General features: G+C 37.7%; 10 protein-coding genes and 1 non-coding gene across 11 annotated transcripts; 5 read left to right on the top strand and 6 right to left on the bottom strand.

The window, feature by feature from the left end:
* Positions 1 to 153: 153 nt before the first annotated feature.
* Positions 154 to 2,034, top strand: SIA1 (Sia1p; the record flags this gene model as incomplete). Its single annotated transcript, XM_056225773.1, has 1 exon — positions 154 to 2,034. One exon carries the CDS (start codon positions 154 to 156, stop codon positions 2,032 to 2,034), a length of 1,881 nt encoding a protein of 626 aa, XP_056079559.1.
* A 484-nt stretch (positions 2,035 to 2,518) lies between these two features.
* Positions 2,519 to 3,628, bottom strand: IDH2 (isocitrate dehydrogenase (NAD(+)) IDH2; the record flags this gene model as incomplete). The annotated part of the gene is made up of 1 exon (XM_056225772.1): positions 2,519 to 3,628. The coding sequence occupies one exon, from the start codon at positions 3,626 to 3,628 to the stop codon at positions 2,519 to 2,521; it is 1,110 nt and encodes a 369-aa protein (XP_056079558.1).
* A 461-nt stretch (positions 3,629 to 4,089) lies between these two features.
* On the bottom strand, positions 4,090 to 5,304 carry BAG7 (GTPase-activating protein BAG7; the record flags this gene model as incomplete). Its single annotated transcript, XM_056225771.1, has 1 exon — positions 4,090 to 5,304. The coding sequence occupies one exon, from the start codon at positions 5,302 to 5,304 to the stop codon at positions 4,090 to 4,092; it is 1,215 nt and encodes a 404-aa protein (XP_056079557.1).
* A 914-nt stretch (positions 5,305 to 6,218) lies between these two features.
* Positions 6,219 to 8,747, bottom strand: EFT1 (elongation factor 2; the record flags this gene model as incomplete). The annotated part of the gene is made up of 1 exon (XM_056225770.1): positions 6,219 to 8,747. The coding sequence occupies one exon, from the start codon at positions 8,745 to 8,747 to the stop codon at positions 6,219 to 6,221; it is 2,529 nt and encodes an 842-aa protein (XP_056079556.1).
* Positions 8,748 to 9,006: 259 nt separating this feature from the next.
* Positions 9,007 to 10,659, bottom strand: VPS17 (retromer subunit VPS17; the record flags this gene model as incomplete). Its single annotated transcript, XM_056225769.1, has 1 exon — positions 9,007 to 10,659. The coding sequence occupies one exon, from the start codon at positions 10,657 to 10,659 to the stop codon at positions 9,007 to 9,009; it is 1,653 nt and encodes a 550-aa protein (XP_056079555.1).
* A 341-nt stretch (positions 10,660 to 11,000) lies between these two features.
* SMKI15G2780 (putative haloacid dehalogenase-like hydrolase) lies at positions 11,001 to 11,648 on the top strand (the record flags this gene model as incomplete). The annotated part of the gene is made up of 1 exon (XM_056225768.1): positions 11,001 to 11,648. The coding sequence occupies one exon, from the start codon at positions 11,001 to 11,003 to the stop codon at positions 11,646 to 11,648; it is 648 nt and encodes a 215-aa protein (XP_056079554.1).
* Positions 11,649 to 11,801: 153 nt separating this feature from the next.
* Smki_15.trna14D lies at positions 11,802 to 11,873 on the bottom strand. Its single transcript has one exon. It is a non-coding gene; the product is annotated as a tRNA-Asp (tRNA).
* An 819-nt stretch (positions 11,874 to 12,692) lies between these two features.
* On the top strand, positions 12,693 to 13,568 carry ORT1 (Ort1p; the record flags this gene model as incomplete). Its single annotated transcript, XM_056225767.1, has 1 exon — positions 12,693 to 13,568. One exon carries the CDS (start codon positions 12,693 to 12,695, stop codon positions 13,566 to 13,568), a length of 876 nt encoding a protein of 291 aa, XP_056079553.1.
* Positions 13,569 to 13,908: 340 nt separating this feature from the next.
* On the top strand, positions 13,909 to 16,608 carry AFI1 (Afi1p; the record flags this gene model as incomplete). The annotated part of the gene is made up of 1 exon (XM_056225766.1): positions 13,909 to 16,608. The coding sequence occupies one exon, from the start codon at positions 13,909 to 13,911 to the stop codon at positions 16,606 to 16,608; it is 2,700 nt and encodes an 899-aa protein (XP_056079552.1).
* A 643-nt stretch (positions 16,609 to 17,251) lies between these two features.
* Positions 17,252 to 18,967, top strand: ADE2 (phosphoribosylaminoimidazole carboxylase ADE2; the record flags this gene model as incomplete). The annotated part of the gene is made up of 1 exon (XM_056225765.1): positions 17,252 to 18,967. The coding sequence occupies one exon, from the start codon at positions 17,252 to 17,254 to the stop codon at positions 18,965 to 18,967; it is 1,716 nt and encodes a 571-aa protein (XP_056079551.1).
* A 280-nt stretch (positions 18,968 to 19,247) lies between these two features.
* RGA1 (GTPase-activating protein RGA1) lies at positions 19,248 to 22,295 on the bottom strand (the record flags this gene model as incomplete). The annotated part of the gene is made up of 1 exon (XM_056225764.1): positions 19,248 to 22,295. One exon carries the CDS (start codon positions 22,293 to 22,295, stop codon positions 19,248 to 19,250), a length of 3,048 nt encoding a protein of 1,015 aa, XP_056079550.1.
* Positions 22,296 to 23,191: the final 896 nt, after the last annotated feature.

Below are 23,191 nucleotides of genomic sequence, written 5' to 3'. Positions count from 1 at the left end.
TTCTTTGAAACTCTCTTTAAGTTGCTTTCATTTCATTGCTAAGAAAGATTCAGACAGTTTACCTTTTTTCATTCCTTTCGATATTACTTCCATTTCAAATTAACTCATATCGTACTCCTTAACTTTCACCAACGCTACTCTCCAAATATTTGCATGAGATTACATTATAGAAGAAAGTTCAATTTTTTACGGAGAGTACTTTTTATTTTAAGCATTATTTCACTGTATTTATCGAGAGATTCATTAAAATTACATGCAAAAAATGCATTAATAAATCCCAATACTGCTGAATATCACGAAGGAATGATAGATGATATTCAAGTCCTACGGTGTTATCATTGGTATAGGCAATGTGGTTCTTTATACGCTCCCAGGTTGCACCCCTCAAATACAGCGTCAAAAGTCAAAGACAAAAACAACGTTCTGTGGAGTAGGGTTTCAAAAAACATTACCATCGAAGCATTGTATTCACTTCAATCCGGGGCATTTTACAACAGTTATTTGTATGTCCATCCTAAAGGTTTTCAAAGCAATTCAAGAAACTCAATAAAAGAACTAGCCATAGCAAGAGATTCAGCATTGATACCCTTACAGGTGTTGAGAGACATTAATAAAATGGTTAAATCGAGTGATAGTTCTGTTTTCCACAACCACGTATATCAGCGGGAAAAGCCAACCTCATCATGGTGGAAGCTACTATTTGGCATATCAGTTGATTCAGATGACATAGCTGTCTTTGGTGAAGAGTGGGTATACAAGGGTAGCGGCATATGGTGTAAGTATGTTCTCAACGATGATGATAGTGATCCACCTATAATTAGTTTGGAAATATACCTTGGATCATCGTTCATTGAATCAAGACCTTCATGGAAAGAAGTTATGCATGAATTTCATAGGAATAATATACCTTCCTTGCCTATATCAATTACAAGGAAGCTTAAAACTAAAAATAATCTTCATAAAGCTTCCAAAAGACTTACAGGACCTTTAAAAGCACCTGAAAAAGACAATAATATTCTGGAGCTACTTCAAGTAGATGGCAACTACAAGATTACGTCCCCCCATATTCAGTTCTCCAGGGGACAAAGATCGTTTAAAATTCTCCAGATGACTGATTTCCATTTTAAATGTACAGATAACAGTATGTCAATAATTAATGAGATAAGAACAGTAAATTTTATCGATCGTGTCCTTGCATTAGAAAACCCAGATTTAGTTGTGATCACGGGTGATTTGTTAGACTCACAGAATACCATTGATTACCAGACTTGCATCATGAAGCTTGTTCAACCAATGATATCTAATAAAATACCTTACGCAATTTCATTAGGTGTTTCTGATGAATCAAACCTTGCCACACCGTCACAAGTTCAAGATTATATCAGGAATTTACCCTACACATTTAACAGTGTTGCATCAGAAGAGGGCCACATTGCCATAAGAGTTTCCTTCAAAAAAAAGCTATTGAAGAATACTCTTTTGAAAAGAGGTATTAACGCCAAAGATGAAACGACTCCTTCAGAAGCCTTGTTCTTCGTTTTCGATTCTTTCAATCCTGTCAATGACTTCCTGCTAGATTATAGTAATCTAATAGGGAAAATTGATTACGGATTAGCGTTTCAATATTTTCCCTTATCTGAATATAGGCCTCATGGTTTATTTCCTATTATTGGACAGTACAATGAAAGATCTACTTTAACCGTAGATACGTCAAGGTCCAAAGGAGAAGTTTCAATGACGATCGATGGCAAGAACTACAAAAGTTTCCTCGATATCCTAAATCTTTGGAATATAAAAGGCGTCAGCTGTGGACATGAACACAATAATGACTGTTGCTTGCAATCAATAAATGAGATGTGGTTATGCTATGGTGGATCCGCTGGTATTGACGTAGCAAGAATCGAAGGCATCCATCCTAATGTCAGATTATTTAATTTGGATGATATTAAGGACGAAATAACTTCGTGGAAGAGGAGTAGCAATCTTGTTGATGAGGTTTATGACTATCAGTACATTTATAAGGGAAAACATTAATTTCAATTACTAAAAGTGTGATGCAAGGATTAGCTGCGACAGGAAAAGTGATAGATAGACATGAACAATATATATACATATATATATATGGAAAAAAGCACAAGGTAATCCATTATTTTTTATACATATTATACCTAGTTCGTTCTTTTTTGTCGTTTCTTTTGTTTTTATGATTTGAACTGCTTAGAGGGATATTTTGAATCGTTCGTCATTTATGTTCTCTTATGACATCATCAGGATATGAGTACTGAGATATATTTATCCTTAATAAAGGCATTCAGTCATAAAAAAGTAACTCAAAACGCTAGCTTTACCTTATAACGGATCTTGTTTTTTTATTGTATGTATGTATATATACATATAAATATGTATATCTAAGTCTTTTTACTTTTTTGCTTCATAATGTTTCAGAAATCATTATTTATAAGACTAGTCGTTTATTTTATATGGCATGAAGGAACATGAGAGAGAGAAAGGAGAGTTTTTATAACCTCTTAATGACTGCCTCAGTGAAAGAGGAAGTTGTTGCAGCACCCGCTAAATCACCAGTTCTGTTTTCTGGACCGGACGCGATAGTAGACAAGACTGCATTTTGAATTTGATCAGCATAGTTGGTTAGGCCCATGTGGTTTAACATCATTACTGATGATAAAAGAAGAGCAGTTGGATTTGCTTTATCTTGACCGGCAATATCAGGAGCAGAGCCATGAACAGCTTCAAAGATCGAAATCTTATGACCGATATTGGCAGATGGCGTTAAGCCTAAAGAACCAGCACTTAAACCAGAGTTCAAATCAGATAAAATATCACCGTATAGATTTGGGCAAACAGAGACGGCGTTTGTATAGGCGGATGGGTTGGTGACAACCTTTAATACACTGTTGTCAATAAGTTCAGTTTCTAAAGTGATATCAGGGTATTCCTTGGATAATTCTTTGGCGACATTAACGAATAGACCATCCGCTAATCTTTGGATGGTAGACTTATGTACTACGATGACTCTTGGTCTACCAATGGCTCTTGCATATTCAAAAGCATATCTAATGACTCTCTCAGAGGCATCTCTTGTGATCAATTTAATGGATTGAACAACGCCTGGGCAAACTATATGTTCGATACCAGAATACTCACCTTCAGTGTTTTCCCTGATAAGAACTAAGTCGACGTTTTCATAAGTAGTCTTAAAACCTTCCACAGACTTGGCAGGACGGACATTGGCAAATAGACCGAATGTCTTTCTCAAGGTCAAATTCAAAGATCTGTGACCCTTTCCGATTGGTGTAGCTAGGGGACCTTTCAAAGCAACCAGGTTCTTTGTAATAGATTGTACAGCAGGATCAGGAATGGTGGTCAACCCGTTGACGAAGATGGGATTAACGTCACAGAATTCCCACTCGATGGGAACATTTGCTGCACTAAAGATTTTCTTCACAGATTTGGAAATTTCAGGGCCAATACCATCACCTTCAATGAACGAGACAGTATATTTGCCGGTGGAAGGGTTTGGTTTACCGGTGTATTTTCCAATGGAAGGTTGCTTTACAGTAGCCAAAAACCTTCTCGAGGTATTTCTAAAAAAAGTGTTTCTCAACATTATTAATAATTATTATAAAAAGTATGATTCGTTCCTGATCTCGATTAAATTTCCACCAAGTTAGTTCAGATTCTGATGAAGAGTATCCAATGCGGTCATATACTTGGAATATATATCTTTATATACAAGAGTAATAAATAAATAGAGAATTAAGAAAGAAGGAAAACTTGAAAAAGAGGGTTTTTCTGATGATGACTACGATGTGAAACTAAAAAACTTTGGAACCTTTAATAAGGGACCTTAGAGCTTTCCAATGACTTATATATTCTTTAATCAAACAATGGAAGTTACAGAAAATAAGAACTGACCAACCAAAACGGTCCGTGTCATGCCCCCCTTGCCGAGACGCGGGCCGAGATTACTGGTAGGTACACCGAGTTTCGTAAAAGGTCCCAGGTAGACCGGCCCTCTTTGCCGAGTCTCGGCGAAAGCTAACTGGTTATCAAAATGAGGTAAGGTGATTAAGGGACCGTTCTAGAAGGGCTGGTGAGTCTTCTTAACCACGACTGTCTGTGCTGTTTGTGTTTAGTCTTATTCTCGCTTCTAGGAACTCTTTCTGTGGGGTCTTTGCTGTAGCCGTTACTGCTGTTCCCACCGCAGCCAAGTAGTTTGCTGAATTTAGGCGATAGAGACTCTGCACTCAATGTTCGACCTTTGAATGATCTTGGCACAGAGAGTCCATTCTTGTCATGGCCTATTGGGCTAGAAGATAATGCATGGTGATGTAGTGTGAAATTGTCAGAGTGAGAATTCGCACGTGACCTCAGAAGCATGTGATCATCTATTGATGGCTGGAGAAAGTCGTCTTCATCGGAATCAATAGCCATCTCAGGGACGGCAATGTTTTTAAACTTTGCTACTCTTATATGTGATTTAATGTCTTTTGTCGCATTTTCTATATTTGGTATTATGTCTGAAGCGTGTAATATGAGGAATTCGATAACTGTCCTGGATATTTCATACTCTTCTGGGTTCATCTCATGCTTTGGATGAGACAATATTGAAGGCTGTACAATGGCCGCTAAATTACTTGCAGGCATTAAGTTTTTTTTGTCATTACTTGCAAATAAATTCAGCAACCCAACCAAATAAAGTATCAAGTGCCTGTTTTGTTGTGGTAGGAGCATGTAGATGTTTTCGTACTTCTTGATGATTTTTTCCTTATGATCGTTTATTTTTGGGTCTTTTATTATTGGGTTTCTGAAACTATCATATAATGTTAGTGGAACTAAGGGCTCGCTTAATGAATTCAGGTATCTTTTCAATAAAGTAGCGATATCATGAGCATTGAAGTCTCTCCATCCTTCAAATTCATGACCAAAATGAGGTGGTCTAGAAAATATAGCTTGGAGTTCTCTAACACGTTTATTACTGCCTGCAATACGGAAAATGCCAGCTGTGCATAATGCGTTTTCTATTAGATACTGTCCGCTTTTCGCTATTACAAATGGTATGAAGCCGAGTTCCTCTGTACTCTTTTGAATAATAACCTCCTCTCGGGCAATTTTCAAAGATTCTTCTAGTGAAACGCCAAAAACCATACCATCAAATTCATTTTGAGAGTGTGCAAATTTGTCCCTATCCTTCTTGCATTCAATAGAAGATATTGGAGATGGGCTATCCTGTGGAGAAACCTCTTCTGGAGGAGAAGTAGAAAGTAGATTCATGGTAAACATCTTTTTCGTATTATAAGATGTGATCAGAAAATATATATGAACGTATTTTAAATGCTTATTGATTATTTCGTGTGTTATACTATACCACGACTATTACATATTGTAACAAGAGTATGTCAAGATAAGGAACATAGAGTAAATTCTGATTCATTCGTGCAAGATAGGTCAAGAATTTTTTTTACAAAAGCATATTTAAATCAAAAAGAAAGTACAATGGTCTTCGATCTCAACGCCTCGAATTGACACTTTCCCCAATGATGAGAGAAAGTAAGTAAACCGGAAAATTAATTACCTCTTTCTTACATTTGCAGGGGCTGAGGCTCTTCCGTTATTGTGTTCTCTAAACCAAGTATCGGCCATAATGAGATATATACTTTATTTGGCCTCCTGTTTGAGGGAGTTTTAGCCCGATGAGGCTTTGTCTCCTCACCAAGGATTTTCCCTATTTCCTTTTTCGCTCTAATTATAGAATCGCCAAGATACGGCGGGGTATCGACCAAACAATAGCCGCGGAAGCCCGTTTTTCTTTTTTCGTCAACGGATAAATGCTATGACCAGGAACAAGGTAAGGTATACGTAATAACACTCATCATATCTAGTGAGTTAGAGTAGTTTTTTTTACAGTTCCTTTGATATTATAAGAGGGGTAAGATAACATATCACATGGCTCGAGGACTTGCAACTGTCACCCTCTTTAGTAGAGCATATAATACAGGAAGCAACATTTCTATGATGAATTCGATTGTAAACATTCGGAATATAACTATATGACAAAAATGTATAAGAAAATAATATATATGTCTATTACTATACTATTTTCATTACGGCAAATTTTTAAGGAAGAAAATAAATGAAAAGGATCTCAAAACAGTAGGACTTGTTATTGCAGAAGCACTTTTTTTTGTTTAAGCTTCTTACAATTTGTCGTAATATTCTTGCCAGCCTGGAACTTCTTCCTTCATACCGTGTCTCTTACGAGCAGCAAGAACAATTTCACCAGCCTTGGAGGTTGGGTCCAATGGGTCAGAACCTAGAGTGGACCAATGGTCGAAGACCATTTGTGGGAAAGCTTGACCACCAGTAGCTTGTCTCAATTCACCGGTGAAACCGAAAGATTCATTGACTGGCAAGTAAGCCTTAACGGTAAACAATGGAGTACCTGGTCTTTGTTCTTCAGAAACAACTTGACCTCTCTTCTTGTTTAAGACAGAGTAAATACCACCGACGGCTTGTTCTGGACATTGAATTTCGACCAAGAAAACTGGTTCTTGGATCTTTGGTTCAGCCAACAAGAAACCAGCATAAGTAGCTCTTCTCATGGTTGGGATAATTTGACCACCACCTCTGTGGATAGCATCAGCATGTAAAGTAACATCCAAAATGTTAACTCTGACAGATCTCATTTCTTCACCGAAAATTGGACCTTCCTTGGTAGCCCATTGGAAAGCAGCAACAACGGAATCCTTGATTTCGTGTAAGTATTGAACAGCCTTAGTTTGGTCAATAACCAAGTTTGGACCGTTACCATCTGGACCGAAACACCAGATCTTTCTGGCGTCGGTGACGTCCCAACCGTAGTCATCAGCCATGATTCTAGCTCTAGCTTTGAAATCATCTCTTGGGTTGATGATACCGTTTTCGATGGCCAAAGAAACTTCTTCGTCAATTGGTTCAGCCTTCAAGTAAATTCTGTTATGCTTGTTTGGAGACTTGGACAAAGCAGTTTGAGAAGATTCACTTTCAACAGTTTCTCTGTAAGCAACAACTGGTGGGGAGATCTTCAATGGAACACCGGCGTGGTCGTGTTCCAAATCTTGCAAACAAATTTCCAAATGCAATTCACCGGTACCAGCAACGATATGTTCACCGGATTCAGACATGTAAGTCAAGACACAAGGATCAGACTTGGACAATCTCTTCAAACCTTCAACCAACTTTGGCAAATCGTTGGCGTTCTTAACTTCGACAGCGACTTGGACAACTGGAGAAACGGAGAACTTCATGACCTTCATGTTGTGAGAAGTTTCATTGGTGGTTAAAGTACCGGTCTTCAACAAAAATTGATCAATACCGACTAAACCGATAATGTTACCAGCTGGACAGTCATCAATTGGCTCGACAAATCTACCCATCATCAAAACAACTCTTTGGATGGCCTTGATGAACAAGTCGTCCTTCTTACCTGGAACGTAGTTTGGACCTTGGATTCTCACCTTTTGACCAGACTTAACAGTACCAGCGAAAACTCTACCAAAAGCGTAGAATCTACCCTTATCAGAGGTTGGCACCATCTTGGAGACGTACAACATTAAGTCAGCCTTTGGATCACAGTTCTTGATAGCAATACAGCTGGCATCATCAGCTGGACCTTCGTATAATTGTTCGGCTCTGTAAGCTTGAGCAGTGACTGGAGATGGCAAGTGCAAGACAATCATTTCCAATAAAGCATCAGCAGCTGGCAAGAACTTTCTCATAACAACCTTCAACAAAGCCTTACCTTCCAAGTCCTTTTCGTCACCCTTCAAGACAATTTCCAATTTTTCTAGCAAAACTGGAATCTCTTCTTTCTTGAAGTTCATAATGGCTGTGAATAATCTAAAGATAGGGTCCAAGATGAACATGTTGAAAGCTCTTTCCAATGGCTTACCTTCAGCATCAGTCTCCTTGTTAGTCCACTTCTTAGTCTTTGGGTTAAAGAAAGAGTCACCCCATAATCTGTCCATCATCTTGGCCTTGTCGACACCGAACTTCTTAGCGTATCTGGTGGCGAATTGACGGATGGTGAAAGCCCAACCGTGCAAACCGGAACCGAAGGCAACGGTACCCTTAGCTGGGTAGACTTGAACGTCACCCAAAACTTCATCAGCGTAGGTGGAGACGATAACGTTAACGGATTCAACAGTTCTAGCAAAAGTTTGATACAAATCTTCCTTGGAAACTTGCAATTCCAACAAAGCTCTGTCGACCTTGTTGATAACGACAACAGGCTTAATTCTTTCACCCAAAGCTTGTCTCAAAACAGTTTCGGTTTGGACACAGACACCTTCAATGGTGTCGACGACAACCAAAGCACCATCAGTGACACGCAAAGCGGCAGTAACTTCAGAGGAGAAATCAACGTGACCTGGCGAGTCAATCAAGTTGATTAAGAAAGAGTTACCATCGGTCTTTTGCTTGATTTCCTTGACATCTTCGTCAGACATTTCAGAGTACAAGGAAATAGCGGTAGATTTGATAGTAATACCTCTTTCTTGTTCATCCTTTCTGGTATCGGTGAAACGGGCTTCACCTGCCTTAGCAGCGGAAATAATACCGGCTCTTTGGACCAAGGAATCGGTCAAAGTGGACTTACCATGATCGACGTGAGCAATAACGGACATGTTACGCACATTGGTAACTTTGTCCATTAAAGAACGCATTTGGTCAACAGTGAAAGCAACCATTTTTATTTGATATTAAAAGTTCTTGGGTGCTTAGGTCTGACTCTCTTGGAAAATGATGTAGAATAACTATAACAACGAAACGTCTAATATTATTTTGGCATGCAATTGAGGATATTTGAAGATCATGGTAAAAAAATTTTTCAAGGTGAGATTTGAGAAAATTTTAAAAGTGCAGCATGTTACTTTACCCGGTGTTAATAGTGGTCTAGCGAAGGCACACCCCACCAAAAGATACAACTTCTATATAATTCTATACATACTATTTGTTAGACATGCCTAAAAGTGAGGCTGCATGGCGAGCATTCAGTGATGCAGTATCGAATTCTTGAGAGACAGATCCATCATCTTCAGTGACCAGCTCATCATCGAATTCAGTATGGGCAATCTTATTGATGGGGATTTGACTTTTGCGGTTGTTCTCTCCTGTCCAACTGTCGCCTTTAGTGGTTTGAGAAGTGTCAGTACTCTTAACCGAGACAGCATTGCGTCCCAAACGTGACAAACCTCCGTTTTCGTCGGCTTTTCTAATATCGGAACGTACACGTTCAAGCAGCGTCAGCTTCTTTCTTTCATATTCTATCTTTCTTAGTGTGAATTGCTTGATTGAATTTCTTATCCATTCTTCATACCAGTTGATCCACTGCCTTCTCTCGATAATCATGTTTGAAGTGATTCGCTGAAGCTTCAAAGTCAAAACTTGCTCTTTTTTGGTTGCCATTTTTAACTGACGTAATGCTTCATCAATTTTCATAGGATTGATGTCCCTTCTTGACCTGAATCTGCGTGCTTGTTCCTGTTTTGTCTTGGAGTTCTGTTGTGCTTGAATTAGACTTCGCATGACAAAATGCCTATTGGTCAAAGCTTCCTTCACCACATAAGCGTCTCTAACAACCCATTCTAAACCATCGTATAAGGTAGCCATATCCATAGTGGCTATGATGCTATCAATATCGCCGACAGCAGTTAGTATTCTACCATATCTCTTGTACAATTTATTGTGCTCATCTAGATTAACAAAATCCTGACCAAAGGCATTTTCTTCTTGAACCATCATTTTGCGGTTTCTGGAAACTTTTAGCAGTTTTTCTTGCAAATTCTGGGAAACAACATATATAGATTTGACTAATGGCCGGAATTCTGCTAGTTCTGTGACTTCATCATATGGGGGCGCCAATTGCTTTAAAGTTTTTCTCTTCAATCCAGAAGCTAGTGATTTGGATTTGTTAATCGGTGAATACGTATTAAAGTCACTCTCAATGAAAAAAGCCACCTCTTCATTTCGAATAATTAAAGGATCCTGTGATATTCTGTTAAACCAAAGTTGGAAATTCCGTGTTATCTTAGACCTATCCTCTTCGCTATTAATTCCGAATGTTGTGTACGCAGGAGGAAGTGTGGGGACAAAAGATTCCTGGATAGCAACATTAAGATATTTGAATAGTTGGTGAAATTCTTCATATGATTTTTTTACATTCTTATACTGTTGTTTGCGAAATGTAGGCAGGTTTGTTGAGCAGTCAAATATGATAGCCGGATTCTCTTTCTTACCGGTTATAGATCCAAATCGTTCCAATCCTGTTGTTTTGACAAGCAAACTGTATTTTCTTTTTTCATCATTTCTTTCTGGAAGAATAACATTTTGTGGTGGTTGGACTGACAAATTGTTGCTATTTTGTTCGTTTGAAGTTTTTGACTGTGCTGCTCTATCCTCTCTACCTGAATCCTCTTGGGAGATATCCGCAGTATTGTTACCTCGATCAACAACAGCAGCTCCTTCAGAAGTTGTTTGCTCTTTCGCTATATAAGATGAGTCGTCTGTGTTTGTTGCAACTGGTTCAGAATCTTCGTGTGGCTCAGCAAACGGATTATTGTCTAAATCATCGTAGGGATCGTAAGGTACAGCCGACGCCATTGCTTAAAGGAGAAGAGAAGTGTTAAATGAGTATGCAAAGAAGCAAAGAAAAATATTTCAATCTTTCCAACCCAGTTGTATTGGTGTTCAGTCAACTCAATGTAGCAATAGTTTGTCTGGCTCTTTCAACTGCTCTTGAAAACGTCCCCTTTCTCAAAATTGGGCTTTGAACGCGTGCTAAGGAAAAAGTGTAATGGAACGAAAAATTGAAAATGGTCCTATATATCTTAAAACGAAATCAGGATGTTCGAGTTAATCTCAAAATATTACTAACATTAATTAGCGAGGTAATTGAAAATACATATATAGTTTAAAAGCATTTCAAAGAACACCACAGTAAAATGACGAAATTACAAGGACTGAAGAGATTAAAGCATATTAAAGCAGTCATATTTGATATGGACGGTACATTATGTCTACCTCAGCCTTGGATGTTTCCAGCGATGAGAAACACCATAGGATTGAATGATAAATCAATTGATATCCTTCACTTCATTGATAGTTTGCCTACCGAAAAAGAAAGAAAGGCAGCGCATGATAAGATAGAACTGGTCGAAACAAAAGCCATGAAGGAGATGCAACCGCAGCCTGGTTTGGTTGACCTAATGAGGTATTTGACCAAAAAAGGCATTAGTAAAAATATATGTACTCGAAATATCGGCGCTCCAGTCGAGAGTTTTGTTGCAAGGTTCATTCCATCTGAGTTATCGGTTTTTGACTATATAGTAACGAGAGAATTCAGACCTACGAAACCACACCCTGACCCATTATTGCACATTGCTTCGAATCTCAATATAACGCCATTAGAAATGATTATGGTGGGTGATTCATTTGATGATATGAAATCCGGTAGATCTGCTGGGTGTTTGACTGTATTGCTAAAGAATCATGCGAACAGTCATTTACTTCTCGAACATAAGGAACTAGTAGATATTTCGGTGGAAGACCTATCAGAAATCATTGAAGTACTTGAAAGTCTCGGTAACTAAAGCTTTAAAAAAAGTCAATTTTATTTAGTCATGTACATATGATCAGATAATACTTTTTCATATTATACGATTTTTTGCAGATACAATATACATAGCTAAGTTAGCCTTTTTCATTGCAACCAACTTCGAGCTGGGTGAAGAAAACTAAAAAATCTCCGCGACGGGGAATTGAACCCCGATCTGGCACGCGACAAGCGCCCATTCTGACCATTAAACTATCACGGACTTTAATGTATAAATTCCACTATATTTTAGCATGTCATATCTCAGTATGACAATACATCATTCTAAACGTTAATATATGATGGAATAAGTGATTACTATTATACATTTAATCATATAAATTGGTGTAGTTAATGATGAACATTCTTTAACATAATACTAATAATGTTGGGCAAATTAATACTGTTGTACTATCAATCAACTATCATCTACGTTGTAATATAAATCAACTATCATCTACTAACTAGTAGTCATACTACTAGTATATTATCATATACGGTGTTAGAAGATGACGCAAATGATGATAAATAGTCATCTAAATTAGTGGAAGCTGAAATGCAAGGATTGATAATGTAATAGGATCAATGAATAACAACATATAAAACGATGATAATAATGTTTATAGAATTGTGTAGAGTTGCAGATTCCCTTTTATGGATTCCTAAATCCCCGAGGAGAACTTCTAGTATATCTACATACCTAATATTATTGCCTTATAAAAAATGGAATCCCACAATTACATCAGAATCCACTCTTATCTCAATTGTATTGTAATTCATTATCTCGAAACACTTCTGTGATTGCTTGTCCACATCATGACTCACCGTCAAGCTAGAGAAATGTGACAAACTTTTTCCGTTCTGGCCGCTCTGGCCGTAGCAAGAATAATCCCAGCGATAAGATGCCTGCTCTAAGTACCGTTTGATTCAGGAAAGAATAAAACTATAATAGTATGATCATAGTCAACTAATATAGCGTGCATTCTTGCCTAAGTAACTCTTTTGACCTATAGCAAATACATTTCTGGAAACCCGACAAATAATGGAGGAAAGCAAAAAGAAAGGACTGATAGAAGGTGCTATTCTCGATATAATAAATGGTTCCGTTGCAGGTGCCTGTGGTAAGGTGATCGAGTTTCCTTTCGACACTGTGAAAGTCAGGTTGCAGACACAAGCATCTAATGTGTTCCCGACGACATGGTCTTGTATAAAATTCACATATCAGAATGAAGGAATAGCACGAGGATTTTTCCAAGGCATTTCATCACCTTTAGTTGGAGCATCTCTAGAGAATGCCACATTATTTGTTTCATATAACCAATGTTCCAAACTTTTAGAGAAATATACAAATATTTCTCCACTAGGAGAAATTCTGATTTCTGGTGGAGTTGCAGGTTCATGTGCAAGCTTGGTATTGACACCTGTAGAGCTAGTAAAGTGTAAATTGCAAGTTGCCAACTTACAAGGTCCTACTAAAGCGAAGCATACAAAGGTGTTACCTACGATAAAAGCAATTATAAGCGAGAGAGGTTTGGCGGGTTTATGGCAGGGACAATCGGGTACTTTTATTCGAGAAAGTTTCGGCGGTGTTGCCTGGTTTGCAACTTATGAATTAGTCAAGAAATCTTTAAAAGATAGGCATGCTCTTGATGACCCAAAAAGAGACGCGAATAAAACCTGGGAATTACTTGTTAGTGGTGGGAGTGCTGGCTTAGCATTTAATGCTAGTATCTTCCCTGCAGATACTGTGAAGTCAGTCATGCAAACGGAGCATATAAGTCTCACAGATGCAGTGAAGAAGATATATGTGAAATTTGGGATAAAGGGGTTTTACAGAGGGTTAGGTATAACTCTCTTTAGGGCTGTACCTGCGAATGCTGCAGTTTTTTACATCTTTGAAACTCTTTCTGCATTGTAGATAAAACAATAAACAAGTATATAATTTCGATAGACAATTAGTAATACTTCTACTATTCAAGAAGCGCACACCCTTCCAATGCTGGCAGGCATTATGAAATTGTTATTTAACCTTCTCTCACCACTGTTTTCAGCTACTTACATAGATGCTACTATTCTCTTACAGCTGCGACTTCGGATTTAACCCGAACCAAAAAAAATTGATTATAATGTAAACAGAAAAAAAAAGAGTTCGCAGAGGTAGCTTTTCTATTATAAAAGCAAACTTTATAAAATCACGGTTTAATATAGCACCATATCATTGTGAAATTCTTTGATACGCAAATATTATTGGCTGTCGGATGTTGCGTAGAGAAATAAATAACTCTAATAGTAACAGGTGGGTAGAAAATGAATCCTTCCCATTTGAGATGCCGAATGTCAGTTATATAGTATCCGCAGAATTTCATAATAAGTTGGGCCCTATCGTGAAGCACCAATATCCTAAAAGCATTCCAGGTTTCAGACAGTTCCTCTACGGGGAATGCAACGGCGATACATCTGTGTCCATGAACTTGGCAAGTTTGATGATTCCAAGTAGTATAGAACGCAATCCCGGTAGGCAAGACATTACAGTGTTTACCCTTTATTACAATAAATTCACTCAAAATTATCAACTCTTTCCAGTACCGAAAGACCCTCGTTTCAATTTCAATCTGCACCATCGTGAAGACTCAAACAGTAGTGTTAGCAATAGCATATATTACGATGCCGAAAACTATCAAGATGTAAAAAACAATAGGTACACAATCGTTTTGGAAGATGATGAATTTGAATTTCAAGAATTTCAGAACAATCGGAAAGTCACAGATGATGAACCTCTATTTTTCATTAATGTTGCCAATACGGTTCTGGACATCACAAATGATAGAGGAGCTGTTATTAAATCGATTGCTGTCGGCACACCTTTGAAAACCTTTTTTGCATTCAAAAACATCATTGTGTTAGTTTTGGATTTGTACATGAAAGCTTCATCTCAAGCTGCTGCTATGGACATACTGGTTGATTGCTTCAATATGCTGAATAGTGTTGATCTATCATTGATTAATAATATACATTCCAAAAATAGTATACAAGACGTGCTTCATTCTATCCATGATGAATCTATCATTACCAAACTATTCTTTAACACAGATGATACTTTAAAGAGGTTATTTCGCATAAATGGATTTGACACTAAGGACAAGTACGGTAATATTGTGACCTTTCATGACCAATTCATACAATATCACTTCACGAGGTTTCAATCAAAGATGCTCCCGCCGTATTTGCTAAATATCCCATTACAGTTTGACATGATTAAAAGAGCGCCAATTTATGTTGAAAGTGATTACAATGAATTAGTTTTGAAATTTTTGGACAGATTTATTCCATACCTTCTTAAGGCCAGTCCAAAAGTTACTGTATGGAAATTAATTATCAATTCTACTCAACTGAGCAAAGAAGATCTTTGTGCCTTCGTTTTATCGCTAGCCAATATAACGGCAACTTATTCTAACGACCTTCAATCGTATTTCAAAGGGAATACAGCGTTGATTTTTCCCTACATGGATATATCTCTTGTTGATAGCTTACGAGCGTATTTAACATCAAGAACTGATTTTATTAGATGCCCTGCAATTATTGGGACTGCCAATCCAATTTTTCGATATCAGTTGGATGTTTGGGATTACTATTATGATGTGGATGCGGACATTCTTTACGAGAACAACAAACCCCAAAAAGAAACATTAGATGCAAGGACAGAACTAAGGACCGGGCCTAACCCTTTAAGAAAAATATTCAATAGACCTCATTTGTCATCAAATGTAGTAAACGAGAATCAACGGAATTTGGGCCAGAAACTCTTTTCACTTCTCATTGATGAATATCATGATAGTGATACTATGATGAGTGTATTGAGAAGACTAAATGTTCTCCAGTTGGAAAACCTTCTAGACACCTTGAAAAGACGAGAAATTTCACCGGATATAGCACTTAAAGATGAATATATTGCGTTTTATAAGGACTTTTTCATTTTTCCGGAGTTTTTTGACTATTTTACATTGCATAGTATTGAATTGTTATCTAACTTGGATAATTGTTTATTTAGCTTAAGAGACGCATGCCGATTCCTTTCCAAGGAGCGAATATACTCCCAATTAAGTCAAATATTAGAAATTGTTAAGGAGGTGCTTCGCATGGTATCGATAAACAAGATGAACATTGATAAGTTTTTAAATGCTTGTTTAAATTACTCTCCATCTATAGTATTGCCATCAACTGAATTACGGGCCGATAATTCTTCCAAATGGAGCTTTGAAAGAGAAGTGCATCAGGGGTTCGATAACTATAGTAGCTATATGGGTATCGAGAGGGACCCCAATGGCGTCGTTTTATCAGCAATAGATCTCTTTACCCAAGTATACAGTTTCGACATCTTAGCCCTTTTCCTTACGTTTAATGAAAATGACTGTGAGCATGAATTGCCCTCTACAAAGTCTCTATCCAGGAAAAGGACATACTTGTCTAGGATGGCACAATCGTCTTCGTTAAGGCAGTTTTTACAAATGAGTACCCGCTCTAATGTGAGGATTCTGGGAAGTAACGGACAGAGTTTTGGAAGCTCTAAATCTTCCGAATTCATGAACACCTTCTCTATCATCTCACCTAGACTGAAGGCTTCTCCTCTACTAGAAAGAAGAGCATCGAAAATCAGTAATGCCATAACGAAATTACTCTATAAATTAGAATGCCATCCAATAGGTAGGACCCTCTTAGAAAAATACCTCAACAAACGATTCCAAAAGGCTTATGCAGAATCGAAGAAGCACTTCATCTGTGAAAATAGAGACCCTGAGAGTGGAAGCTCAAACAACGTTTCTTCTATTATTGTGTCATCTTCGTATACTGACGAATCTATCCCATTACCTCCAAATAGAACAAAAATGTTGAATGACTTAAAAGAAATCACCCAACAACAAGAATCTGCTCAAAAAGTTGCCCAAGATGCTGAATTGTGATCAGTACTAATTGAACCACAGTATCTATGTCCGTAGATTGTGCTTTTTTATCCCCGTTTTACTTTTACATTAATAGTTAGCATACTAATTTAATTAGCAATTAAATAGCATACCTCTTTACCGAAGTACGGATTTGCACTAAACTTATATATATTCTATTTCTTAACCACGAATACTCAAGGATAGAAACACTCCTGAAAATCACTTTGTTTAAAAGTTCACCATACCAAATAATTTTCCAATATAGAACAAACTTTTACCCTTCGGAATAGGACTGGCGTATCTACGAGTCGTAGATAAATAATATTTAAATAAAAGAATTGAAAAAATAGAGCCTTATAAATTACATGAGCCCTAATGACGACTGAGGAATTTACAACGTCGCTATCTATATTCTTACTTAAAAGAAACCATTTACTTCAAAGGCGCTGCCTTTTAATTTTTTGACAAGTGACTCCTCTTTAGTGACTATTAGCCGGGTAATAATACAAGATTGACTCTTACCTTTTATTAAGGATCAGATGGTCAATATTATAAAGCATTCCAAGTATAAATTAGCCAGTGAAAAACTTCTGATCACTCCTCGAAACATAGCATAGTAAGCAACCAGGAACTCAGGAAGCATTGACAAAAAAAACCAAGTATGGATTCTAGAACAGTCGGTATATTAGGAGGAGGACAATTGGGGCGTATGATTGTTGAAGCTGCTAACAGGCTCAACGTCAAAACAGTCATTTTAGATGCCGAAAATTCGCCTGCAAAGCAAATAACCAACTCTAATGAGCATGTCAATGGGTCCTTTTCAAATCCTCTTGATATCGAAAAACTAGCTGAAAAATGTGACGTGCTGACCATTGAAATTGAGCATGTTGATGTTCCTACACTAAAAAATCTTCAAGTGAAATACCCCAAGTTGAAAATTTACCCTTCTCCAGAAACAATTGGGTTGATACAAGACAAATACGTTCAAAAGGAACATTTAATTAAGAACGGTATAGCCGTAACTAAAAGTGTTCCCGTGGAACAACCTAGTGAGGCGTCGTTATTAAATGTCGGAGATGACTTGGGTTTCCCATTTGTCCTCAAATCGAGAACTTTGGCGTATGATGGAAGGGGCAATTTTGTCGTAAAAAACAAAGAGATGATTTTGGAAGCTTTGGAAGTATTAAAAGATCGTCCTCTATACGCTGAAAAATGGGCACCATTTACTAAAGAATTAGCTGTTATGATTGTAAGATCTGTCGATGGTTTGGTATTCTCTTACCCAATTGTAGAAACCATCCACAAGAATAATATTTGTGATTTATGTTACGCCCCAGCTAGAGTTCCAGACTCTGTTCAACTTAAAGCAAAATTATTGGCTGAAAATGCGATTAAATCTTTCCCTGGGTGTGGTATATTCGGCGTAGAAATGTTTTATTTAGGAACTGGAGAACTGCTAATCAACGAGATTGCACCAAGGCCCCACAACTCTGGACATTATACTATCGATGCATGTGTAACTTCTCAATTCGAAGCGCATTTGAGGTCGATATTGGATTTACCAATGCCAAAAAATTTTACATCTTTTTCAACTATTACAACAAACGCCATTATGCTAAATGTTCTTGGAGATAAGCATACGAAAGATAAAGAACTAGAAACTTGCGAAAGGGCATTGGCTACTCCAGGGGCCTCGGTATATTTATACGGAAAAGAGTCCAAACCTAATAGGAAAGTGGGTCACATAAATATTATTGCTTCGAGTATGGGTGAATGCGAACAAAGGCTGAACTACATTACAGGAAGAACAAACATTCCAATCAAAATCTCTGTCGCCCAAAAATTGGACCTAGAAGCAACTATCAAACCATTGGTTGGTATCATTATGGGATCAGACTCTGATTTACCGGTAATGTCAGCCGCATGTGCAGTTTTGAAAGATTTTGGTGTTCCATTTGAAGTGACAATAGTGTCTGCTCATAGGACCCCACACAGGATGTCGGCATATGCCATTTCTGCAAGTAAGCGTGGTATTAAGACAATTATCGCAGGGGCAGGCGGTGCAGCCCATTTACCAGGTATGGTAGCAGCAATGACGCCACTACCTGTCATTGGTGTACCTGTTAAAGGTTCTTGTCTAGATGGAGTGGATTCATTACATTCAATTGTTCAAATGCCCAGAGGTGTCCCAGTAGCTACTGTTGCTATTAACAATAGTACGAACGCCGCACTGTTGGCTGTCAGACTTCTTGGTGCATATGATTCAAGTTACACAACAAAAATGGAACTATTTTTATTAAAGCAAGAGGAAGAGGTTCTTGCTAAAGCGCAAAAATTGGAAACTGTCGGATACGAGGCTTACTTAGAAAACAAATAGTAAATATAGATATTGATTGATATACGTGACCAGCAAATAATTGTAAAGTGATATGTACGTGCTGTAAAGGCTTCTTTCTTTCTTTCTTGAATACACACTTAAAAAAAGAGAAAGCAAAGCTAGCGGACACATTCTTTTAAAGGCTTTTCTAAATAGCAATATTCAGTATACATGCATACATGTATAATTGCTGAAAAAAAGAAAAAAATCCTCTGCAAACCGGGAATGAAAAATAATATCTTTCAATAAATCATAATTCGGGTCAATTGATTATCGAGAACTACGCCAGGACATCTCTATAGTTTCCAAAGATAAATGCCACAATATAATTTCTCTCTTTCATATCAATAATATCCTTCTCTCCACTAAAATCGCGAATCAAACCTGGAGCAAAAACTAAAGCTAAGTTATAAAGTGTCATTCGATTCCAATTGCTATAGTGTGTAACCTTTTCTATATGTTCACTTAGTACTCTTAGGACCCTATAATGTTCTTTCGGCAAGTCTTCCAGTATGCTTTTCAAAATACTCTTACATGACATATAAGTGTCCGAATTCCTTGCTTCCATCGACAGCTTTCCTCCAACAAATGGCAAAATTTCCATCATTTTTTTGGATTTGACTAAATTCATTAAGGGTTCGTACACTTGGAACGTAAAGATCGGGTTGGGAAGTTTTCTCAAGTATCGTTTTAGTACGCCAGTAACAGCATTAAGATCTTGATCTATTAAAATATTAGGCGTGTCAGCATTCTGCAGTACCTCCCATGAAGAAAATTGTCTTTCTATTTCTTCTATAACTAGTTGGGAACCTGATTTTCTATATATACCCTCAGATCGCATATTTTCCTCGTCTGATTCAATAAAGTCTATGCACACAGAAAGTATCATTGGTATTTTATTGCTTTCAAAATTGCACCTAGCAACTAAACTTGAACCATAGAGATTGCTTCCATTTGAATACTCTTCCACATCCTTACTTTGCCCCGTATTTCCGTCACTTTCGATAGGAACCAATCTGACATCACTAAATTCATTGGGATTTTGTAGCACAGGAGGCGAAATTTCCATACGACCGGAGTTACTACTAGCCAAAGGAGCTGAATGCAAAACTGGTGCGTTTTTAGTGATCGAGCTTGAATTACTTGAATTGGCTCCCTGAATGGATTGCTCGGTTTGTGGCTTACCAGATGAGAAGAACTTCCAAAATTTTGGCTTAACAGAACTTCGTACTACAGAACTTGCAGTCGCAACGTGCTTCACAGGTGATAATTCATCTAAAGTGGTTTCTCTTATTGTTGCGGAATTTTCTAGAACATCATTAGATTCGAGATATAATTTATTCTTTTCGATATTGTAGGCTTCAATATGTTGGCGTAGGGTCTCTTTTGTATTCTTCATTTCATCAATCTCTTTCATTAATTCTTCTCTTTGAGATTCAAGTTCCTTCAGATTTATTTTTAAATGTTTCAAGTGCAACTCAGTTGTGGTAATTTCTTTATCGAGAGATGAATCATTTTTGGATTCTCTAATTTCATAAGCCGTTTCTTTCTGTTCCCCAATTTGGCTGCTATTTTCCAATTGTGTCTTTGGAGTATTTTGCCAACTAGGTAAACTATAGTTTTGGTTACTATACGATGATCCATTAAATCTATCAAATGTTAATGAACTATCAAGAGGCGGGGTCCGATACATCGATGCATTACTTGGCGTAGCGGGTGTTTGTAATAAATGACCAAATGATGATGGTGATTTCATGCTAAAACCATTCTGTTCATTAACAGCGCCCTCCTTCTTACCACCGACTTTCAAAATGCCATTATCAGTCAGTCGGTTGGGATTAAGGCTTTTTCGATTCTTCACTAAAACTTCTGAAAGGGCGCCGTTAGAACTGGGAGTACTAAAATCAGGATGTGAATCAAGATCTCTAATTAAATCTTGTGATCGTCTAGATGTTAGTTTAGAGGCCGGTGAAAGCTTAAAATTACTCTCATGTTTGTTTATGGCTTTCGACTTTAGATTAGTCATCAAATCTTTCGACCTTCGTGACAACGATCTTGAAATTTTCTTATCGTTCCCATTATTGTTTGAAGAGTACGAAAATTTATCCGTTTGCTCTTGTTGAACGGCGGCTAAATCACTGACACTTTTGTCTGATTTCACAATCTCAACAGCAGATGTTTGAAGTGAGCTTGTTTCTTCAATGATATTCTTCAATCCCTTCGCCGGTAGTGAAGGACCCGTCTGAGATACAGAATTGGAGCTTAAATAATCGTTATTTTTAAAACCCTTCGAATCTTTCATACTAACAGAAACTGGACTATGCAATACCGAGCTTAGCAGTTCACTTGCACTTCGGGAACCGTCGTTCGGAGAGTCAATTTGGTTGCTCTCTTCAAAACTGTTATGAACTACTATACCTTGTCTATAAGAGCTTGGAGATTTTGCGACATGCTGTCCGGATGAATTCCTCAATGGTGTTTTGTTTAACAAGCTTTTTGAACGGCTCAGAGGTTCTTTGTTACCCAAAAAGTGTTTCTGATTTGGTGTGGAATCTATCGCAACATTAAGCGGCAGATTCGCTAAATGCACCTCCACTTCCTCTTTAACTTCACTTTTTTCCTGCTTCTTGTCATCTCCTGCTAGTCCCATAATTTCTATAGAAACGTTTGAGCCAAATTTTGAACTTCCAGAGTTGTCATCGCTATCATTATATCCTGTGATAAAGTGCGGAACAATATCACTCGAATTGGTTTCTATATCCTTGAGAGATTCAGATCCTAAAGATATTTTCTTCACAGGAGATATAGGTCTACCGGATGCTCTTTCTGGAACAGCGACTGCCGCTGAAGTGTCATCGATAGGGTCACTATCAATTACAGGATTGGGTAAACTCGGCAGATTTTTTTTGAGTCGCCTTTTTTTCTCCTCATAGTATTTTCTTTTAGCTAATAGCTTTTCATGACAATTCAAACAGAATAGACCTCGCTTAGTCTTCGCATACCGTAGATCTGCAATATTCTCACCACACTTACAACATTTAAAACAATCCGAACAATAGGCTTCATTTGAAGAAGATAGTATTATGGCCAGATCATCGATCTTTTTACCACAGTTTTTACAGGAATCGGAACAATCGAAACAGATCAAGGCACCGGTTCCAAGAACCAAAAAATCAGATTCACAACTTAATGGTTTCTCACACTTGTAACAGGCGAAGCAATGTGTATGCCATCTATCGCAACCCAATTCATATGCGTGCCCCGTAGTGATAAAGTCTTTACAGCGTACACACGATGGAAACTGTTGATTGGGTACAGCCGATGCCATTTTCATACCCTGCTTTCCCACCTCTCCTACTTGTATCGATTATGCTGATCTTGTGTACAAAGCTGTTATAAAGATAGATGGCGAAACCGTAGTGCTTTTCTGTTTCTCAGAAATCCGATCAATTTTTTTTCTATTTTAAGCAATTGGGAGTTGATCAAGAATGTTGAGCGATCAGTATTTAAAACGCTCTTTTCGATAGAGAAACTCCGTTTGTTCAAGCAATGCTACCCTAGGAAAAACGTTTGTGGAATTTGGCCACCTCGCAAATCCAATTCCAATAAAGATCAACAGATAAAAGTACACGTCAATGATGTTCAGTCTAACTTCGAGAACCGCTTTTTTTTCACTTTCCTATACCCCACTACTAGTAGATAAAATACAATAAAAAAAAGTCCTCCACCCATAACACCTCTTACCTCCCACTACCGAACATACATAAACCCTGCACTTATAATATTTGTAATCTCCTTTCGCTCTCGGTTGCGGCCATATCTACCAGAAAGCACCGTTTCCCGTCCGATCAACTGTAGTTAAGCTGGTAAGAGCCTGACCGAGTAGTGTAGTGGGTGACCATACGCGAAACTCAGGTGCTGCAATCTTTTTTTTTTTGCTTTCTCTACCGAGCTCCACAACTAACCTGCCATTCGATTCCGAAAAATTCGTACGATCATGCTGCACCCTTTTCCTAAAGAGTTATGCACACCATGTGCATTGTACTACTGCATGATTGATACGCTATTCATATCCGATATTCCTATCAGTCTAGTTTTACTTTTTACTGTTCCTTGCTTTTTTCCTTTCCGTCGCATATTATGTTACGTCTCTGCAGCTAGTACCTTCACTTTTCTTCATCTTTTTCTACATGCTCGTTCAATTGCTTCTTATTCCTTCCTGCT

Source organism: Saccharomyces mikatae, assembly GCF_947241705.1.
Source record: "Saccharomyces mikatae IFO 1815 strain IFO1815 genome assembly, chromosome: 15".
Classification (NCBI taxonomy): Eukaryota; Fungi; Ascomycota; class Saccharomycetes; order Saccharomycetales; family Saccharomycetaceae; genus Saccharomyces; species Saccharomyces mikatae.
The sequence above is the reverse complement of the archived record's forward strand: the minus strand, read 5'-3'. Positions and strand labels throughout refer to the sequence as shown.